Here is a 13657-nt window from a genome sequence, read left to right as displayed (position 1 = left end):
TATCATCACATTATGGCATTCATAATTCATGTGTTATCAAAGCATACGATAACACTTTCCGATGTGTTAAGACCAACTATGTTATCGTAGATCAGGGTACTTTACATAACACTTTATCAGTGTTATACAGATGTGTTATTGTATTGTCAACGATAACACAATTTCTGTGTTATTTTAATATATAGATAAGTGTTGAATTATGTTATTTATAGTCGATTATATAAGACTTTTTTTTTTGTTATACTACACTTTAGTATAACACTTTTTTTGTGTTATACTACACTTTAATATAACACATTTTTTGTGTTATACTAAACTTTAGTATAACACATTATTTGTGTTATACTACACTTTAGTATAACACATGTGTTATATTAGCTTAGAGAAACATAATCTTTTTTTACTTACACAAAACTAGGAAAACAAATATGAAAGTTGAAGCCAAATAAGATAACATAAATAGATTTTTATTAATTACTCAAATGTAATTACAATATTTAATCTACTAGTCTAGGCTTAAAAAATCATATTACAACATAATTTATGCCCAATTCAGATTCCTTTATCACTAAATACAAAACAAGAAATGTATACAAAAATTAGTGAAATACATTCTTCCATTCTTTGCATCAATATCTCGATGGCTTTGCAGTTTCTTTGAAAGTGTTATGCTTCAAAAACAGGTCAGTAAATGCCACCCTCAAGTTCTTAACCTCTCTATCTAATTCACTTGGTGTCCTTTGCCTGCAAGATCCTAGAAAATGGAGTAGGATCCACCAAAAGCTGAGATAAGTCTACAGATCAGTGCTTGAAGTATCATACAATAATAAAACTGTAAAACCCACATAGCTCTTACCATTTTCTGAAAGTTTTTTCAAGACTACAGTATGTATTCCATCTTTTAGATACCACAAATTGTCAATAGCAGCAACTAAATTACTTGTAACTAAACTATACTAAATTTCTATGACTAGAATGATAGTAAATGTAGAAGCAAATATTACATCCTTATGTTAATAAAAAAGATCTAATGATCCACAGCACAAAAACTAATTGTATCTTAAAAAATAAAAACCAATTGTTATCCACAACTTAAAATACAACAAAAAAAATTTAGTCTCATAAGAAAAAGCATTCACTGCCCAAAATAGAGGCAGAGATTAGCTAACTTGTGTATATTTCAAAGCATCTATTCAAACCAATCACGTCACAAGGCATATGGAATAAACACCACAAGGCAAAACCAGAAAACTAAAAATAACTAGGAAGCAGCCAATATGGAATAAACACCACAAGGCAAAACCAGAAAACTGCATGATCTCAAATAAAGATGCATAAACGCGATAGGTGATCCTAACAGACGAACAAGAAAAGAAGTTCACCATCTCAAAGCCATCTTAATAGGTGTTGTGAGACAAGACATAAACACATCTGCAGGAAATTCAGCACTTTGTGGAAGAGTCTCATGTGCTTCACAAGCTCCAAGAAGAATGTACTCCCTTGTGGATCCAGAGGAGCTAGAAGCAACCCAATCATGAAGCTGCCAAACCATCAAATCAAGTCACTATATTTACAAATATATTTATATATAAATATCTAAATTACAGATAATGAATTCATGTCACGTAGCACCTTAATTATCAATACATATATCAATTCATTATATGTTTTGAGTTAAAGCTTTACCTCAATAAAAGCATTCACAATATTCCCCCAGCCGCAGAGCAATCAAAAACATATATGGAGGGTGTCTTCAACCAAGAATCAAGGTCACTGATTGGCAAAGGGATATACTGTGTATAACTCTGTAGTACCAGTAACATTGGTGAGAAACCAAGCAAGACTCTAGTGATTGACCTTAAATTAAAGAGTCATAAAAGAGTTTCAAAGAAATAGAAGACCTTATTGAAAACCCAAATTTCACCACTAATGTTTCAAATGCTAATTAAATAGAAATTTACAAAGGAACAATGCTGCATAAATATCCAGTTTTGACATTAGACTCCAAATATCATAAAGTCAAATTTATATAAGAGGATTAGTTAAAGCCAAAGCTTTACAACCTTAATTAACAATCAGAATACCTTCAAGACAGACTGCTTATTAGCTTTCTGAATGTGAATATTGGCAAGGAGAAGAATTAGATGTTCCCTCTGGTTGGCAACATTGCCTTCCTGGTTAGAAAACACATTATGAAAATTCAGAGAAGCATCAAAATATGAGCAATGCAGAAGAAAGAGCACATAGTCCAACCATGGAAAACAGAAATCAGAAGTACTTGGAAAAAATGGCCTGAATGGACAAGTAAAGTCATATCTCAACCTTTTTCTAGAGATTGTCTAGTCAGAAGCTATCTCCTTTAACATCTATTTTTTTAAGAAAAAAAACCTCAGAGCCATAGATAGTTTTCCAAACCATGAAATAGTCTTAGGAAGGGTACAATAATCAAATTTAGAGCACCATAACACTAGCTGCGGAAATTATTGTTAACTGGACATTTTTTGCCTTTGAAAAAGAGAGTAATGAAAAAATATTATTTTGTCAGTTAGGGACAAGTAAAGACAACCATCTAATAGCAACAATGAAATAACAAAAGAACCATATTTTGCTCTCAGAACTGCAATATGAGTTTTGCTCAATACACCAAAGCATACATTTAGTTCAAATATTGTTAGATATTAGATGTTTCATGACAGCCATATATGTGATAATCAGGAAAACCCCACTCTAAACTTTGCCACAGTTGTCTCAAACAAAATGAAGAAAAATTTATATAAGTTTCATGCAAGTCAATACCTGAAATCAAGAATTTCAACATCTAGGAGAAATTATACACAATTATGTTAGGAAAAGAGATGCTTACCTCCCATGTAAAAAGAAGGCTGACTTTTGCCCTTTCCTTTCCTGTGTTCACCAACTGAAAACAGACAAAGTCTACTAAGTAACTTTCTAACAACAATATCAAATTCGTAAATTTATGACTAAAATATCATATTCTAGATCATGCTGAAATATTCACATACTTATTTAAGTTACTCTTGTATAGAATTTAAAAATTAATAACAAAATCAATTCACACAGGAGAAAATACAAGGAATGATATTCAGCATATAATCACACCGAACAACATACATGAGCAGGGGAATTAATTTCAATAATAAAGAAGGGCAGGAAGAAGCATCGTCTTTTTAAAAACTGTAATCAAAGGACTCATTTAACAATATACCCAAGTAGTAACCTGATACTCGTTTCTTTACTTATGCTTGACATAAACGACTCAGCAGAAATTTTAAGCAACTTACTGATTGTTCAACATGGATCCAATTCATCTGCCATTGATCCCATTTCTGCATGAAGAAGTAAGCAATCCAATTCATGAATCAAGCTTTTGAAACTCATGAAACAACTTCAGTTACTAGTTCAGATCACATCAAACAAATTATTTTCAAACACTACTATAAATAAGTAAGCAATCCAATTCACCAACATGCATTACTCTTTATGCATACTATATGATATTGTATCTTAATGGTGAGCTTCATAAGAATCACAAAATCATATTATCTATTTTTGTGTGAAATATATATGTTCTGAATTGTCTAAACATATGTGTGTATTTTTGTACCACTCCCAAGTTCAAAAGTAAGAAATAGTTTACTTTTTCCATGTGAAATATATATGTTATGAACAGTAAAATACAATCTGAATTTTCTGTATATATTCTTGCTAACCTGGGGGCCACATCAGAAGAAGTTTGATATTCAAAGCAACAGTTTAGATTGCCAAAAGTCACTATTTCTGAAATGCATAAGAGAGGGCCTATTAAACGTATAGTCATGATCATGAACATTAAATATATATAATCTACCAGTCACTTTATATATATATAATCTACTCTACCTTATGTCAAGTGTTTAATAGTTTACACTATTACCAACAAATAATTACATGAACATTACATAAAATTTCCATAAAATACGTAATTCTACCTCTACATAGAACTCATCCTCACAAGTTTATGCAAATAATAAACTAAGCAACAACTTTAAAAGAAAAAGAAAAACTCTACATAGCTAGTTGTGAAACCAAATCAACATAATCTCAAATACATTTCACAAATCTCACTTCAGAATTTCAGAATAAGACAATTTAGTATAAAATATTTAGGTACACCACATAATGATTAATGGCAATCTAAAGACAATACAAGGACATACTCGCAAAGCAAAATATATCAAACATTAATGAACATTAAAGAGATTAAACTTACGGGTTCAGCTTCTTCAAGAACACGAAGTTGTGATTGTTCATTGGCAAGAAGGTGAACAATAGGGTAAAGGCTGAACTGAAATTTAGAAGTGATAACCAAAATCTAGGCAAAGTTAATGAGAAATGACCAAACTATGCATTGTTAACGTTCATTAATATGGATTCATATTTCCAATCAAACTTGTATGTTTCAATCTAATCCATGCAGCTTTCAAAAAAATAATTCCCTACAACTGTCATCACCACTCACTAACCATGTATAATACATCACTATCGATGGTGAAATTTAGTTTTCTGTCATATTGAGGGCCAAAAGGACATTGCTACAGATCCAGTCATTGGTAAAATGACTTTGATAAAATAGTAGAGCATTAATTACTACTGATAGAGAAATTGAGTAGTAAAAAGTAATATCAATAGTAGAGCATTAATTGCTATGTTAGTACATAAAATAGTTCCATCTTCAACAGGGATAAGTATTAAAACTAGAAAGATAGACTTTCAACAAATTCATAAAAGGCACAGGATAGAGCAACAAAAAAAAATGGCTGTTCAAATAAACCACCCGCAAGAAGAGAAGAGTGAATTCTAGAGAACTTTTTATTTTTATCAGAACTATGGTAATAGTATTTCTTCAATTTAGTTTGACTCCTTTTCCACTTCGCAAGTAACCATAGAAAAATCATTATTGGATACATATATAATATATGTATATAAATATATTATACATATAATTTTATATAAGCCAAAGTGAAAACCAAAAACTGATTTCATTTCAATTAAAAATAAAGCAAACTCAGTTTTTGACAGCTATTGTCGTCTCCAAAAATGAGGACCTCAAAGTTCAAACACATACCATGTATTGAAACTCAAAGAAATCAGAGAAGTATGTGGCCCCCGTATCTCATCATTGTCATTTTTTATCTGGGTAGAGGCCAAAATAACATTAAAATACAGAAGAAGAAAAAACAGAATCCATTTAACAAAATAATGATTAGAGACAGAAAAAAACCATTAAATCCCACAGCCCCATCTAACCCAATAGAACAACTTATGAACCTTTCTACTGTAGTGAATCCCATCACCTCTGTCGAAGCCCATCTGTGCCAAGTCTGCTGCTTTCAATAAGTGAGGACAAAGAGCCTTGGCATCTCTAATAAACATTCCAGCTCTTACTCCTGAAAAGTACAAGTAAAATTTTGATTATATCAAATGTGGTCCAGAATATATTGCACAAGTAACTTTATCTGAGATAACTTGGTAAAATCCCTACCATAAACACCAGCAGGATAATTGGGCGACGAAATTTCAGCAGTTCCTTTGGGACTGTCCGAATGGCATACAACCACAGGCTTATCCTTCAAATTATGATCATTCTTGATGACAACTGAGACAAAAAAACAGTCCTGCAACATCAAATAATGATTATTATACTCCTCAAATACCCAAATTGCCTTGGCAGTTTTTAATATTTGGATTTCCAAAATTGCTTCAAACCCAAATAACCTAGCCGCTATGGTGTTTTATACAATTTATTTTATGTTTGATCATGAAGATCTTGTTCAACTTGTTAACATGATGAACTATGAATAAATAGCAAGGCAAAAATAATCTGACAAATTTTCAGAACAGTAAGTACAACGAAGTCATTATCCCCACCCTCATAATTAAAAAGAATATAAAAATGAATATGGTTCAACGTTAATAGTACCATGTCAATGTGGATAATAGTTGTCCTGAGAAAATCAGCCGAAGAAGGATTTGAATTGGTATTCTTGATCCATTTAGACTGGCAAGGAAAATGCTTACGGTACCTGTTTCTCCAGGTTCCTATAAAGTGCAGCCTCGAACTCTGTAGAAAACAAAGTTCAGACAGGTAAATGTGTGAGGCAGAAGCTACATGAACATTATACTTGGAGATCCAACATAATTATTTTTTTATTGGTATATGTCTAAGAACTTCTGGATTCCAGATAATCCAGCAACATCAGAATTTACATAGTACTCCGGACCTAATGCAGCTATGCAGCAACTAGAGAGAGAGGGATTAATAAATCTAAGCTAAGCATGTCGGTTCGTGAGGCACAACATTCTATAAATTACCTTTTCTAGCAGAGGTCCAAGAGGTAATATAGCTTTTTAAACAAAAGAGAGGGCGGTTGAGGCTAATAATCAACAGATATTGTTTGAAACAAGCTGATCAGTACCTTGAAATAATTTTCCACAAAATTTGGATCAGTGAGAGTTGAATGACACCCATAAGACCCAATAGCTGGTGAGTTTGGTGAGGCCTCTAAGCAGTAATTGTTGAGTGAGGCAGAGGGCTGAGAAGGACTCCCTTGAATAGAATCTTTCACACTGCTATCATCTTCTGCATCAAGGTTGTATGTATGTGCTATTTTCATTTCCAAAGACTTTTCACTTCCAATAGTTGGTTTCTCGATTAGTGTTTGAATCTTTTGATGTGCAGTATCATCAGACTCTCCTCCATTTTGGTTTATGTATTCAGTTTCTTCACCAACTTCAGATAAATAATCCTCCTCCGTTAGTAGACTTCCTCTATTAGATGTAAGCTCATTGTCATAATTAACAAGACGAGAATCCTCGACTGAGAGTTTAGTAGCAAAGAAAGCTGACAACCTTGGCTGGTTGTCAGCAAGCTGGACCAGTTGGTAAGGGACCCCTGGAATCATAAAAATGAATTACCTAGTGTAATAACAAATAACAGAGAGAGAGAAATAGAGAGACTGAGAGAGGGACCAACTCAAAGCTCTCAAGCACAACAGAATAATCTGGACTTGTACATGAGAAGTTCCTACCCTTAAGTATCTCTACAAAAAAAAATACATACTTCAAATTAAGCCACCTTATGTTGCTCCATCCAACCCCTAGATCATGATTACTACGTAATATCTTAAAAGCAATTCTAATTTGTTGATATTAAAGCTCAATGGAGCAAAACTGATCATGTCAAAATGAATCTAAATTAGAAGTTATTAAGAAAAATGAAATAATGGGCCTACAACTCAAGAGTTTGCTAGCTGCAACAGAATCTACAACCCAAGTGGGTTTCACCACCGGAAGCCCTCCACTGAAAGACCTGATGGAATCACGAAATAAAAGATCAGATATCTATAAATTCACTCTTGAGACTAAAAGCATTCAGAATTTTACTACAAAGAATTAAGAATATGATTTTGTGATTTCTTATAATATGATAAGACTCCTCAATTAAAGAAAAGGGAGTCAAGACTCCTCAAATAAAGATAGGAGACAAGACTCCTCAAATAAAGATAGGAGACAACACTCCTCAAATAAAGCATGGATGCAATTATTACATAAATTTAAATGTAATTATTTTTCATTCTTTTAGCCCAGGCCATTCATTTTAACATGCAACAATTGAAAGGGAAAAAAAAGCTATATAAAAGAAATTATTTATAAGTTACAATATCTTGTATGATGCAGGGCAAACCAAAATTTCAAAGAGAAATGGTGGCTTGTAACAAATCAATATTTTTATCCAACAACTTAACAAACTATCATATGTTGAATGCCCTTTCTGGAATTGAATTTATTTTCTTGTCAAAGAAAACATGCCTAGCTACCACCTTTATTCTCTTTTTTCTTTTTTCTTTACTTAAGCTTTGCCCAACTAACTTGCATGATGAATTTATATAATAATGTACCCTTTTATCTCATTACATAAAAAAGATTTATAACTCTTACACAAGGAGAGACCAAATTGGGAATAAATGCTCCATAATCATAATAAATGCAAGTTGACATGCTACCTTATTTGAGAGGAATTGAAGAAAAAATATGATGTGTAGCTGTGAGGGTGGTCTGTGAGCATATGATGTCCATGTCGATGGTGGCGGAGCATGTTGTGCCTGTGTCGGTGGTGGAGGGGGATATGGTGTGTGTGGTGTGTTTGAGGCTCCTCTTACACCCGAACCAGATGCATTGGATGATCCAAATGCACTGCTCTGTTGAGATGCAATATGCACCATCAACTAGTTTAACTTTTCCTCCTGTTGACGTGCCCTTTCTTCAGATTGACGCAATATCTCTTCAAGGTCTTTATAACGAGCATCTTCCACACCTTTTTGTTTGTGGTTGAATCTTTTTGGCGGTGGGACATGAAAAAATTGACAGGGAGCGATATGTGCATCGACCCCCCTAACACGTCTGTAGTGCACCAAAATTTTTTTTTTTAGATTATTTAAATTTTGTGATTTATTTTATTTAAATGTTAAGTGTGATGAATTGTTTTATTTAAATGTTGTTTATTTTATTTAGTTGTTGTTTGTTTTATTTGATTGTTTATTATTTTATTTAATTGTTAGAATTGTTTGGTATAATCTTTTGAATTTAAATTTGTTAATTGTTTGTTTGGTTAATTAATTTAATAAGTGAATAATTGTGTAACATGTTTATTTTACTATTAGTGTTACATTTTAAATAAGTGTGACAATTGAGGTAATTATGTGAGTTTTGGTTGAATGCACTAAGGTGCATGGTAAATAGTGATGCACCCTAGTGTTTTAGTGTGTGCAAGTATATGGTAATAGGGTGCACATGTGTGGATTTTCTACACATTTTATAATTGCCATTTATTTGATATTTTTGGGTAGTTTTATTTTAATAGATAGGAAAATAAATAAATAAAATTCAAAAGGGGCAAGTGCTTGGGCGTGTAGTGTGTGTAGTATAGTGGGAAAGGGATGGATTTTTCCATTTATTTTTCTAAGGCAATAAGATCAAAAATTGGAAGAAACTAACTATTTTGGGATAGGAATGTGATCACCCTTTATTCTTTTATATCTATTATCATAAAAGAAAATAATAAGAAATTAAGAGAAAATAAAATGGAAATAGGAAACTTACCATTTTATGTTGGTGAGGCTTTATTGAGAGAATTGAAATGAAGGGGAAAGGAAAGGAAGATGAGAGCATTTTCCTTGTGGCTGCCGTGACCTAGAGAGGGAGAGAGAGAGAGAGAGAGGGTGGCGTGTTAGAGAGAGAGAGGGAGAAGAAGAAAGAAAGGAAGAAAGAAGAAGAAGGAGAAGAGGAACCAAGTCCAGAGTATGTTTTCTTGTATTTTTGTTTGTCTAATCTCTTTTTCTTGATTATATGATATTGAATTTGTTTATTTGTTGTGTGTGATTGGATTTCCTTCTCCTCCTCATGGTGGTTTTCAAAAAAATAAAAAAAACCCTAGGCTTGAACAAGGGGTGTGAAGTTTGGGTGTTGATCATTTTGTATTCTTGATTTTACAAATCAAGAGAGGTATCAAATCTATAACCCTAATGATATGATGTTCATGGATTGATGGAGTGTTTTCTTATAATTTTATGCATGGGTTTATTTTGTTGGGTTTGATTTTTATGGTTGTGTAATGAGAATATGTGTAGTGATGATGAATATTTGCAATACATGAAAAGAATAGGTTATTTGTTTATTGGATGTGTTTCGGCCTAAATGGATATTCAAAAGCATGATGGTTATTTTTATTATGTTTTATGTCAATGAAAATTTTAGAAACATGATAGGTTGTGGCAAGATCTTGTATGAAGTTATGATGGTTGTGATTTTTGGAATAATTGCATGGTAATAATGTATTGAGAATATATGTAACACAAGATCAATGGTGGTTGTTGTTCATGACTTGTGAATAAGTTCTAAGGTGAATGATGAATTATTGTATACTCATGATGTGATTAAAATGGATAAAGATGTTAGAAGCATGCTAGGGTTTGTGTTGAAATATTGTGCATAAATGAGCATGAATTTTGTGAATATAATGAAAGGAAATAATTTTTATGATCTAATGTGCTTGCTGATTTTTGTACAAAAATGATGTTGTTCATGATGAGATTAATGTTTTGAGTGCTCAAATAAAGTTTGCAAATGTTTTGATGTTTTAAGAAATTTAATGTGAAATTTAATTATGCTTTGAAATGATATTGTGTGTAAATAATGACCTACAGAATTTTTATTGGATTTTTGAGAAAATATGAGTTTTTAAATTGAATATGGTGATTTTTTTAAGATAAAAATGGTTGCTGGAATTTTTGTAAAAAAAATGTGAAGTGTGTGTCACTAAATGAATTTGATGAGTTATTGAAACAAAATTACTATCCTAAGTTATAGTAATATTAAAAGTGGTATTTTAATATGATATGAATGCATATTTTGATAAGTTATGATTTTCTTTATTTTGATTGAGAAAAATATTTAGATTCTATTATTGTGATTTTTTTTAAAGAAATTAAATAGTGGCTGAAAGTTTGGTTTAAAAAGTTTAAAAATGATTATTTAATTGTCACATATGGATTTATGTTACATAAAACTAAGTCTTAAATAATTTAAATAAAAATATATATATTTTTTCTCACATCATTTATGTAACACAATTAACCAATGATAAAATTTATTTTTCTAAAGAAACATATTAAACATAGGTATTTTAATTAATTCTAAGCTTTTTGGTTAATTCTTTGTAATTTGAGATTAATAAATGAAATTGTCACATATTTTATTTTTAAGCTAAATCAAATTATTTTATAAAATAAAATAATGTTTTGAGAAATTTAATCAACCTAGAAATTTTAAGAAAAATAAAGCATGTCATATGTCTATTATTTTTAAACAATAAAAGTAAGAAATGTAGAATTATCGTTTTTAAAACGTCGCAATTACGTAATGTTCCCACGTATGCATGTTACATGCAAATCCTCTTTTACGTCCAAAATTATGTTTATTATTCAACTATATGGTTTTTATAAAAAGATCATGCATGTAAAATAGGTAAAATGAGCATTATTCTTTTATGGCTTTATGTGTAGTTAAGAATAATTGCATGTTATGTGTAACTGTTATTATGTGTGCATGGCCCATGCACACATGAGTTGTATGGATGGGAAAAATAGTAATTTTATGAACCTAAGAAATGCTGTTTTGATTATGGTATAGGCTCGTTGAGAGGTTGTGAAATTTCTTAGCTCGGACCTGAGGTAAGGAAGTTAGATAGATTCTATGATTTTATGCTATGAATGGTAAGACTGTTGTATGAATGAATTGTTATGAATTATGAATGCCATAATGTGATGATATGTTGAATATGATATGTTTATGGATGTTAGACACATGAAACGAGTTACTAAAGATATAGAGACGTAACTCATAGGGCGGACGCGCCGAGGTTATTCAAGGACCAAAGACTCTTGTTTACCTCATAGGGTGACATGGACAACTAGCGAGCCATGCTCATCATGTATGTTGTATGAATATGATTAGGGTGACATGGACAACTAGCGAGCCATGCTCATCATGTATGCTGTATGAATGTGATATGATGATATGTTACGAATACGTTATGATATGTTACGAAAATGTTATGGTATGCCATGATGTTTTAGATGAATGTTTGTGTTTGTATTTGTTGTAATCTTACTTGCTTATTGTTTGTACTTCCTTACTGGGCTTTTAGCTCACCCCTTACTTTCCTTCCAGGTAGCAAATAAGATTTCTTTATGGCACGCATGGTGACGTGAGAAGTTCTATCATCGTGGGGTGTATGGCGTGGGGAAATCCTATGGACGGAAAACGATCATCTTAGAACGCCATTTAAATTATGTTTTGTTTTAAGAGACTTTCTTAATTATCAGTGGGACTCAGTTATTTAATTTTTGTTTCTTTTGAACTTTGCATAAAAATTTATGTTTTCTTTTAAAACTAATGGCGCCAACTTGCATGGTTTTAAGCAAGTCCCCACTGAGACTTTGATAATGAGTGGTATTCCTTTATAAACTATGTTATGCGAATGTTTTATAAGTATTAGTTTAGGGCGTTCTTTACAAATGGTATCAGAGACGGTCGTCCATGTTTCCAAGGACCCCCCCCCCCCCCCCATACACGCTAAAGATGGGAAAATCTCACTTCACCGCGTTGTAAGTATTTGCTTATGTGTTATTACTTGCTTATATTTTTATTTAATTTTTCTATAGTTAACTACAGTAGTAAATATGCCTCCCGTGTTAAGAACGACAAAGAAACAATTGATTAAGGAGATTCGCGCGATTCCAAAAGTCGAGCTTGACGAAGACCATTACGATTGGCAAATAGCGGTCTTAAAGACGACGAAGGAGGTATGCGATCGTATACAAGGAATAATGAATAAGAGGGAAGCCTTGCTTTGGCCCATAGAGCAATTCTGGGTGATGAGTGAGGCGTTGTCGATGTATTCAGAGGCTCTTCTACAGTGGAATCGATCATGGAATGATGTTGTGCCTGAAGACCTGGAGTTTAGAACCATGGAGTTTGCGATTCGCGATTTTCTGGAAAATTACGAATTTAGTTGTCTGGAGTTAGTGCTAGTAAAGACAGATGATGGTGAAATAGAGGAGCATATAGAGACGGTGCATGACGTGGAAGGAGAATCGACAGTAGAGGAAGCACTGCGAGCTATACCGCGTCTGACTGCGAGGATGGAGATTATGGCAAGCGCGCCTGACTATTTCCACATTCCGGAGGATATCTTTAACTATGATTCAGGGGACGAATCCATCATCGAGGACTAGAGTCCATTTCGTGATCATCGCATGGGGATGCCAATAAATAAGATGGAATAATAATAATTTTCTAAGATGTTTTGGTTAATTAAACACTTTTTGGGATTGTTTAATTTTGGAATATTTTAAACATTTTGAATACTATGGATATTTTATTGCAAATTTAAGTGATGTGATGTGAATGCATGATTTACAAATACCCATCAATATGCAATGTTCCTTCCTTATGATTTTTCCTGTGATTGCCTTAGAACTTCATCATGTCAACCAAAGGAAGAGGAGGAAGGGGAAGAGGTAGAGGCAGAGGAAAGGGTGCCCCCACAAGGTCTGAAACTACGGCCATCCCTGACGTTGAAGTGAAAGCTGATCCAATGGTGGCAGAAGATTGACTAAGGTCTGTTGAGGCTATTTTTGATCATATGGAGTTAGATGATCGCCAAAGGGTTTCCTGTGCAGCTTATCTACTTAAGATGGATGCACGGATTTGGTGGGACGTGACTAAATAGACCTGTGATCCAAATACTATGACTTGGGCGCAGTTTGTCCAGACATTCAGTAAGAAGTATTACAGTCCAGCGGTGCTAGCAACTAAGGTTGATGAATTTATAACTCTGGTTCAAGGGAGCCTTTCGGTCACCGACTATGCACAGAAGTTCGATCGATTGGCCAAGTTTGCCCCTGAAGTGGTGTCGACTGATGCATTGCGAGTCCAGAGGTTTGTAAGGGGGCTCAAACCGATGATAGCAAGGGATGTTAGGATGACCAACGCTGAGGTGGTCAGTTATGTAGAGGTATTGGATAGAGCTCTTGAG

General features: G+C 33.0%; 1 protein-coding gene and 1 long non-coding RNA gene across 2 annotated transcripts; both read right to left on the bottom strand.

Moving 5' to 3' along the window:
* Positions 1-446: 446 nt before the first annotated feature.
* LOC133830603 (uncharacterized) lies at positions 447-3360 on the bottom strand. Its single transcript, XR_009892144.1, has 6 exons — positions 3303-3360; positions 2864-2917; positions 2085-2174; positions 1687-1805; positions 1383-1540; positions 447-754 (listed from the first exon to the last, which is right to left on the bottom strand). It is a non-coding gene; the product is annotated as an uncharacterized LOC133830603 (long non-coding RNA).
* Positions 3361-3792: 432 nt separating this feature from the next.
* On the bottom strand, positions 3793-8282 carry LOC133832352 (DNA repair protein REV1-like). The gene is made up of 8 exons (XM_062262709.1): positions 8064-8282; positions 7293-7401; positions 6477-6952; positions 5981-6121; positions 5543-5675; positions 5329-5447; positions 4271-4345; positions 3793-3819 (listed from the first exon to the last, which is right to left on the bottom strand). Exons 1-8 carry the CDS (start codon positions 8280-8282, stop codon positions 3793-3795), a joined length of 1299 nt encoding a protein of 432 aa, XP_062118693.1.
* Positions 8283-13657: the final 5375 nt, after the last annotated feature.

Source organism: Humulus lupulus, chromosome 4 (assembly GCF_963169125.1).
Source record: "Humulus lupulus chromosome 4, drHumLupu1.1, whole genome shotgun sequence".
NCBI lineage: Eukaryota > Viridiplantae > Streptophyta > Magnoliopsida > Rosales > Cannabaceae > Humulus > Humulus lupulus.
This window is presented reverse-complemented; position numbering and strand designations above follow the sequence as displayed.